This window comes from Cyprinodon variegatus, unplaced genomic scaffold (assembly GCF_000732505.1).
Source record: "Cyprinodon variegatus isolate N-32 unplaced genomic scaffold, C_variegatus-1.0 Scaffold371, whole genome shotgun sequence".
Lineage (NCBI taxonomy): Eukaryota > Metazoa > Chordata > Actinopteri > Cyprinodontiformes > Cyprinodontidae > Cyprinodon > Cyprinodon variegatus.
Genome location: NW_015150824.1, coordinates 572,622 through 581,246, shown reverse-complemented (window position 1 = coordinate 581,246; position 8,625 = coordinate 572,622). Strand labels below are relative to the sequence as shown.

General features: G+C 38.7%; 2 protein-coding genes across 2 annotated transcripts; one reads left to right on the top strand and one right to left on the bottom strand.

The window, feature by feature from the left end:
* The first annotated feature begins 300 nt into the window (after positions 1-300).
* LOC107092220 (gamma-crystallin M2-like) lies at positions 301-1,013 on the top strand. Its single transcript, XM_015386553.1, has 3 exons — positions 301-327; positions 416-658; positions 738-1,013. The coding sequence occupies exons 1-3, from the start codon at positions 313-315 to the stop codon at positions 1,011-1,013; spliced, it is 534 nt and encodes a 177-aa protein (XP_015242039.1). The 5' UTR covers positions 301-312.
* Positions 1,014-4,971: 3,958 nt separating this feature from the next.
* LOC107092216 (gamma-crystallin M3-like) lies at positions 4,972-5,777 on the bottom strand. The gene is made up of 3 exons (XM_015386549.1): positions 5,723-5,777; positions 5,351-5,613; positions 4,972-5,241 (listed from the first exon to the last, which is right to left on the bottom strand). The coding sequence occupies exons 1-3, from the start codon at positions 5,775-5,777 to the stop codon at positions 4,972-4,974; spliced, it is 588 nt and encodes a 195-aa protein (XP_015242035.1).
* Positions 5,778-8,625: the final 2,848 nt, after the last annotated feature.

Here is an 8,625-nt window from a genome sequence, read left to right as displayed (position 1 = left end):
TGAGGTAAAGCAATCACTGGAAAAACAAGAAAGCTAACCACTGCTGTGGTTTTGACTCTGCTGAAACTGTGAAGGCTGGCCTTGGGGTAACCATTCTCCTGTTGTACTGTTAATCAATTGTGATGAACATGTGAAAACTGAACAACAAAAAGCCATCATCGCACTGCAGGGCAACGCTATACATAACCAGATTTGCGTTGTAAAACTAATTTGGATGACAATACTTTATGCTGTGCCATCACACACCTACTTTATATAAAAGGACAACGCTCCAGGGAGCATCTATTGAGCATCAGTCTGGACTCCACTAATATGACGATGGGCAAGGTGAGTTTATTGCATGTTGATGAAACAGAGAATAAGACATTTTCTTTGAAATATATTTTTATATAGCCAGAGTGAATCATTTTTGCAGATCGTATTCTACGAGGACAGAAATTTCCAGGGTCGCCACCATGAGTGCATGAGCGACTGCGCCGACTTGCACCCCTACTTCAACCGCTGCAATTCCATTAAAGTGGAGAGCGGCTGTTTCATGGTATACGACAGGCCCCACTACCTTGGCCATCAGTACTTCCTGCGTAGAGGGGAGTACTCCGACAACCAGCGCTTGATTGGCATCAATGACTGCATCCGCTCTTGCCGCATGATTCCCATGGTAAGACATCAATGGAAATTGATTCATGATCCATCTGTGTAGCCTGCAGAAAATAGACTCACAAGTCTTCCTTCTACAGCACCGTGGGTCCTACAAAATAAAGCTGTACGAGCGTCCAGACTTGGGCGGCCAGATGCACGAGATCAGTGACGACTGCCCCAACGTCCAGGACCGCCTACGGATGTCCGACATTAACTCGTGCAGCGTGGTCGACGGCCACTGGCTGCTGTACGACCAGCCAAACTACAAGGGAAGGACCTACTACCTGAGACCTGGCGAGTACCGCAGATACAGCGACTGGGGCGGTGCCAGCCCAAGGATCGGCTCTCTTAGGCGAATCACTGACTTCAACTGAGAAACTTGTTCCTCCATCTGTTCCTAATAAACAAGCTTGACCTAAACTGAGTATTTCCTTTTTTTAATGTCGTTCTTGAGCAGAAATTTCATAGTTTCAAGGGAAATAAGAGAACTTCAATTAGGATAATTTGCTTTGTTTACAGTATTTTTAACACTTTAAAATACACTTTCTCACGTTGTGATAACATCTGATCAATCCCACACTGGGAGTACAGAAGATACTGACACCCACAGTAATGAGGATGCTAACATACAGGAAGTAGCCAATCGTGTTGCAGCATCAAAATGGAATGGTAGACATTAGTTGCCTCTATTAGCTGGCATTAAGATTCTGGGAGTTCATAGACCATCATCTAATGAGATCCTTAGAGCAGCAAGAAAGATTTCTCTCATCATCTGCATCTACTGTGAAACAATGACTTTAGCTTATTTGGTCTTAACATTGGGATCATAAGGAAGGTCATTAAATCGTATTCGGCATTGGAAGTCTAGGTGGTCAAGGTAGTCCATGAAGGTGGGTCTTTCCTCACCAAAAATTAATTGTCAGAGTTTAAAAGGCTACTTTGGATCAAGTTAAGCACTTGCTTAATGTCTCGTTTTGGTGAAATGATAAAAAAAAAACTTAAAAAAAGACCCATCAAAACAAACATCTTCACTTTCCCCATCATGTTGGCTACATTTGGTCCTACTGTAGAGGTAGCCATGGGCTCTCTGCTACTTTTATAACCCACAAATGACCTGTAGCATTGTGATGCATGACACTGACTGGACTTGTCAGCTTTTTTTTAGACACCTTGTCCAACAAAGTATTTCTGCTTTGAACTAAATGTTTTCAACAATCGGGCTACCATAAAACTTAAAGCAATCTCCAAGGATTCAATTAGATTAACTAGAAAGGTGCAACTAAAAACTCATTCTCAGAATTGTAAATTTTTGTTTCGGACATCTTTAAAGCTGATGCTTTTTTTTTTTGACAATCTCTTTTTCTAAATTAATACATAGATAATGACCAATAACAGTTATAGAATTTCTACATTTTATTAGAACCATGTGGCATTCATCAGATGGAGTTTAAGATTTTAAAAGCCTCATTTTAACACTCAGAGCACATCCACCCCAGTTCTGTGCAAAAGCAGTCCTCGGTTGCCTTTTATAACAGCAACAATTCCCAAATTGTTATTCACTTGGTGTCAGCATGTCAACAGCTTGTTGTTGGATAGCATCCAGCTTGTTGGTTCTTGCTTTTGTGTGATTGAAATCCCCCATATTGTGAACCTCTCTCTGGGCTAAGCTCTAGAAAAGGAATTTTTCAATACAGTCTGCATGTGACACATCATATGCACTAGAGCAGAGTAAGCAGCATCAAGTATAAACTGCTGATCAACATGCATCTGAGTTTTAATATGTATTATAAATATGTTTTATGAAAAGGCACCTTGGAAAACCCATGCACTAAGGAACTACAGTGTGTGCTCCATTTTTCTGCTGAATTGTTTTTGTTATAAAAGCTAAATAAGCAGGTAAATAAAAGGTAAAACTCTAAATAATTTCCATTTTGACCTTTGTCATGATAATTTTTTTTTTGTCATAAAAACTAAATAAGCAGGTAAATAAAAGGTAAACCTCTAAATAATTACCATTTTGAACTTTTTTAATGCTGTATCAAAAAAAAATCTAAAATGAGGTTAATGTGAAGGATGAGAAAATGTTGAAGATTATCAATTTAAATTACCCTTGTTCAAAATACTTGGATACAATGTTTAAATATATAATTTTATTATCTATCTGTCCATAATTTCTGGGGTTGTTTTTGTTTTTTTAGAAATAGGATTGTGAGAAAGTGGGGAAAACATGCAATATTTCATCGGGCAAGACTACAAATCTGTTACAGTAGCACTTAAGACTAAGGCCTATGGGTTGCAGGCTTAACCCCTGAATTCCCGCGTCACCCCAGCTCCATTTTCTGAAACCTTATTATCAATTCCGCTGAAAGTCCTGGTTTAAGCAAACAAAAGTCTTTAGATATGCGCTGTAAAACAGTTGAAAGATTAACGATACAACAAACAAAGTAAAACCGATAAAATACAAAAGTTAAGCAAAAAAGAAAATATATTGAAATCCAAACCTAATATAAAATATCCAACTAACAGATTTAAGACAATGGAGAAAAGGTTGCTAAAAAAAAAAAATAAAAAAAATAAAAAAAACTGGTATAGACCAGGAGAAAATATTAAAAATATCCAAGATCATCATAAAAAAACACAGAAGCAGAAGAAACATTTTTCATCCCATTGGAGCTTTTTTTTTTACTTGTGTTTTTGTGCTTGTGTAAAGAACAGGTCCTTTTGATAGGGGGTTCAAAAGGTGTTTAACTTCATAGGTGATGAACAGGGTATCGAATACAATCAAAACAGACTCCCAATAAGGACAGATCACCATAAGGTGAATTCTGTGCAAGATACCCAGCTAGGTTGCTTTTACAGTTATCAGATTCCTATCCTAAGAGAGTTGGCTGCTCTAGAAACTTGGTTATGGTCTATTGCACATTCTGGTCAAAATTTACTCAAGTATATTTTATTGTCAGATAATATCAAACAAGGGAAGAGGTTTCTGGATATATTTAGGAGCTAAAATGACAATCTGTCATGATCTTGGCACTGATGACTGTCTTAATTACTCATTCCATTCACCTGTCTAACTCTGCCCAGTTTCTAATCACTGCTCATCTGATCCACCTGCCTCTGTTTAAGGTGCTTGCTCCCAGTCTTCCGGGCCAGATTATTCTTGAGCCTTTGGTGGGAGACTTTTCTAGTTTTACCTGTAGTGTTCTGCTTGCCTGATCCTGAACCGTTTCTGTCTTTTTAGGTTGCTTGCCCCTCTTCTGATCTGTTTGCCTGACCTGTCTTCAGATTCTGTTGGATTCTATGTTGGACTGAACCTGGATCTGCCTCTTTACTTCGCCTTCTGGATTATCCTGCCTTCCTCCGTTGTCTGCTTGGATCTGATCTCCCTTCAGTTTTGTGTCTTGTCAGCTGACCGGCTGGTATCAAACTCGTTCACTGGGCACTGAACTCTAAACAAGGTAAGTGACTCACCCCTCCAGATCATCCTCTGTCAGATTTTCTTGGTAGCTAAACCATGTTTCCTCTCGCTAGAGTTACCTGCCTCATATGCTGCACAGCCCAAAAACTGTTTGTTGTTGCTTTAAAAAAAGCTTTTTAAGTTATCCCACTGTCTGACTTACTGGGTCCCTCTCTTCTGAGTCATTACATAATATTTGTCTTGATTAAGTTCTTCTTAAAAATGAAAAGCTATTTTTCACGCTATGTTTTTCATCTGCTATAAATATCTACATTCCTACCCGTATGTTTCTTTTGATCTAAAGCTAGGAATCATATGCATAGCAGTTAAAATCAATGCAATGTTTCCTGATATATGTCAGAGAAGTATATAGAATAAGCACAGGGCTTATCCCAGCTCAGAACCTTTTCGAGAACTTAACTACCTCTAGAAGGAGTGCTTGACATGTTTTCAACCACAAAATAATTGATTCTGGTAGACAATTAAAACACTTTTCAGTAGATTTTATTGGTTTTGCTCTGTTGTATCGCACTATTAACAAGAGATTGCTACAACCTCAAATCACACACAGGAATTGTATTGTTGGTTTAAAAAATGCTATGAAAACCTCAAGCAAAAGCTGTGATTATACTAATATGCAATACATTGGACCAAATCTCCATAGTCATTTGCCAGTTCTATGAAAACAATGCATTTAAACTTTGAAACCAGTTCATTTATTGTCCGTATCACAAATTAAGAGGTAAATTGTACAGTAAGATCGGAATTTAAAGAAAAAATTAACAAAAGCCACAGATCACAGATTCAGGCTCCTCCTTCTTGCCTTTCCACTTGTCATTAAATCAAAACAATCAGCTGAATAACAACAGTTAGGGTTAGGTCTCTTTGATGCGTCTGACTGACTTGAATCGGATGTTGTTGCTGATTTCTCTGAGGTTCTTGTACTCCCCTGGCTTCAGGTACAGCATCCTACCCTCAAAGTTGGGCATCTCAAACATTAGCCAGTAGCCCTCCATCACATTGCACGACTGCAGGTCTGACATGCTGTAATTTTCCTGAATGGAGTCACAGTCATCAGTGAGCTCGTGCATCCGGCCTTCAAAATTAGCTTTTTCGTAGATCTGCATTTTGAAAGGTCCGGTGTGCTGTGAAGAGTAGTAGCCATCTCTTATTAGTAATAGCTAGAATTCACAGCTGTTTCTACTTTTCAAAATGTCCTAATATCAATTTGATTAAGATGAAAGTAGTATTTACCTGAGGGACGATTCGGCAGGACTGAATGCAGTCACTAAACCCAATTGTTTCCTGATACTCGGGGTATTCCCCTTTGGTGAGGAGGTACTGCAGTCCACTGAAGTTGGGTTGCTCATAGACCATAAAAATCCCACTCTCCACCTTGCAGGAGCTGCATTGCCTCAGGTGAGACGTGATTTCTGAGCAATCGCCGACGCACTCATATGAGCGTCCCTTAAAGTTCCTCTCCTCGTAGAAAATAATCTGAGGAGAAAGATATGAAGCTGAGTTTTCCGGTCATAGAAAATACTTACATCTTTGATTTAAAGTAGAATCAGAGGTGAGCTTTTAGGAGAGTGTGGTGCAGTCAGTATAATCTGCACCCTACATTACCTTTCCACTCATGATTTCTGTTGTTTTTCCTTTTGGCGAACTGCCTTTTATGCATCATGTGACATCGAAAGAATTTGGCTCTCGATTGTACTCAATAACTGAGTCAGCTCATCATGGAAATCCCGCTATGCTGTAGAGCAAAGCTGTGGACGCTGCAGGCTTTCTGATTAAACTTTATGGAGGCATTGCAAAGTGAAATTCTTTCAAGTTTACATTTTTCTTTGGAAAAATATTTTTTTGTTATGTTTATTGAGAAAAAATAATACAGGATGAAGTATGTGCTCCCTTATGGCGTTTCTTCTCTTTCGGCTTTTTTGTCTCAGATAATGAAACATAACATCAAATAATGTAAAAATTATCCTTGCAAATAAAAATAAAATCAAATGGGTAGCACTGCTGCCTTGCAGCAAGAAGGTTCCAGGTTTGATTCCCAGCTCGGGGTCTTTCTTCATGGAGTTTGCATGTTCTCCCTGTCGATGCATGGGTTCTCTCCAGGTACTCCGGCTTTCTCCCACAGTCCAAAATCCATTGGGTTCTCTAAATTCTCCTTAGGTGTGAGTGTGTGCTTGAATGATAGTTTATCCTGTTTGTTCCTGTCTTGCACTGCAATAAACTGCCGACCTGTCCAGAGTGTACACCGCCTCTCGCCCATTGACTGCTGGAGATAGACACCAGCACCCCTCGCAACACCAGCAGGGGTAAACATGACGGAAAAATGGATGGATGGATTTCTCTTCTTAGAAAATTCTAAATGTGTATAATGTAAGAGAAATGACGCTTCCTCTTGTTAACTGATACATTTCTCTTTAAATAACCACAGCTAGAGCATAACAGGAATTCCCATCTATACCAAATTTAAGATTAGAGATATATCAAGCCATCTACATCTTTTGGACTTTGAGACCCAAGTAGGAGCCTAATAACTGCTAGATCTACAGAATAAAGCAATAATTCAAATAGAACCCATATGACGACTAAATATTACAGTAGGCGCAAAATATTACAGTATATTCTGATTTAAGGAAAGTGAAGCCAACCAAAATTACTCCAATGCAGTATTAAAAGTTTGTCCACGAGGTCACAAAAATCAAGAACAGTTACACGGTCACAACCTTAAAGGTGTAGTGGAGGATTTTTGCAATTTTTTTTACAAGACCCACCCTCTCCCAAGAGTGAATGCTTATTAAACAAGCCCATTTGTCCTCGTGCACGCTTTGTTTAAAAGTAATCTTCATTATGCAATCTTCATTTCCAAAAATAAATTTGTAATTTTTCCACTCTGTCAGACTCCGGTAAGTGAAAATGCAGACAAGCACGTAGGACAGCCTTACGTAAACATATCACCAGAATGATTGACAATTAGGAGGACCACTTATTTTAATGATACCATCGGAAAAAGAACATCCTCTTCTATACCTTTAAGTAAGAGAGTGAGCAAAAATTACTTTTATAGCAACGTTCCCAGGCCAAAACCACTGGAGACCCAAACCAACAAAAAGACCCCAGCTCCAATTTGCCAAAGAAACATCCGGATGATGATCATTGTACCTCTGACCACCTTGACACCTGACTGGACACCTCAGTTTCAAACTTAGGTGATTTAATGTACAACAGGAAAGCATTAACCCTCCTACGTGACTCAAGCTAATGTTAACTATATGAACATTAGCTACTTACAACGAAACAAACAAAAACTTCTAGCACAAGAATGTCGCTTTCCAAAGATTCCAAACACACCAGCAAATCTCTCTCTAAGGTTTTTGAGTAAAGAAGTACATGTCTGAACTTACAACACTTGTTGGTTTTAGCTCCCACTAACAGTGGATCTTAATTTTTTTAATCTAAGACTTATTTGAAAAGAATGCAAAAAAAAATAAAATAAAAACAATATTAATCAGTTTAAAGCCACCATACCATGCATTTGCATAATTTTCTTTGCTGTCGTACAGTATATGCCAACATAATAGGAAAAATGGGGCTTTAGAAGTGGAAAAAGTGGTTTGGCCACTTCTGATACACAACTGTATTGTTCCTGTGGAAAGGGATCAAATGGAATTGATAATGTTCAAACACATCAGGGCAAGGTAGGTAACCTTTTTCTGCCATTTCTAATATTAAACTACCAGCCTGTGGGTTTGTTATTGTTGGTCTATGTAGGCCCCCAAATAGTCACATTAGTCAAATGCAAAATAAACATGGCGCTACTTTTCATTTTAAAACATTGTGCACATCAAGCTAACTGAAGCGCCTGGATTCCACCCTTTCTGTACTGTTTTATTCCATTTAAGTTTCCTTTATGAGTTTTCAATTACACTTTTGATTTTTGGCATTCTGGTTTTTCTAGGTCATTGGTTTCATTTCCTTTTTGTGTCATTCTAGTTGTTTTCTGGTTATATTTGAGTTCTTGTGTATTTCTTGTTTACTCTCTGTTGCCCCCTAGTGCTAGTCTCCATTCCTCTAGCTTCCTTCTAGATCAGGGGTATCAAACTGGTTCCAGAAAGGGCCGTGTGGCTGCAGGTTTTCTTTCCAATCAAGCAATAGCACACCAGACTCCATTCATCTCATCAAGTGAGTCCAATCTGAACATGACGACATTATGAAATGACTGGAGTCTGGTGTGCTATTGCTTGGTTGAAAATTAAACCTGCAGCCACTCGGCCCTTTCTGAAACCAGTTTGACACCCCTGTTCTAGATCCTTCTGTCCACACCTGCTCCCAATTAGTTAATTACCCCATTCTTTTTTTCGGTTTGGCATATATATACTCATTCTCTGCAGTACTATTTGCTGGATTCTCTTTATTCCATCCTTATTCCATTACACTTTGATTTTTGGCATTCTGTTTTTTCTAGGTCATTGGTTTCATTTCCATTTTGTGTCATTCTAGTTGTTTTCTGGTTATAT

Bases quoted from the DNA above. Each gene is read 5' to 3' on its own strand.
- LOC107092216 (XM_015386549.1), bottom strand. From the start codon at position 5,777: ATGCATAAAAGGCAGTTCGCCAAAAGGAAAAACAACAGAAATCATGAG. The intron at 5,614-5,722 runs GTAATGTAGGGT...CGGAAAACTCAG, and splicing joins CAGAAATCATGAGTGGAAAG to CTTCATATCTTTCTCCTCAG. The intron at 5,242-5,350 runs GTAAATACTACT...TACTCTTCACAG, and splicing joins CCTGCCGAATCGTCCCTCAG to CACACCGGACCTTTCAAAAT.
- LOC107092220 (XM_015386553.1), top strand. The intron at 659-737 runs GTAAGACATCAA...TTCCTTCTACAG, and splicing joins CTTGCCGCATGATTCCCATG to CACCGTGGGTCCTACAAAAT.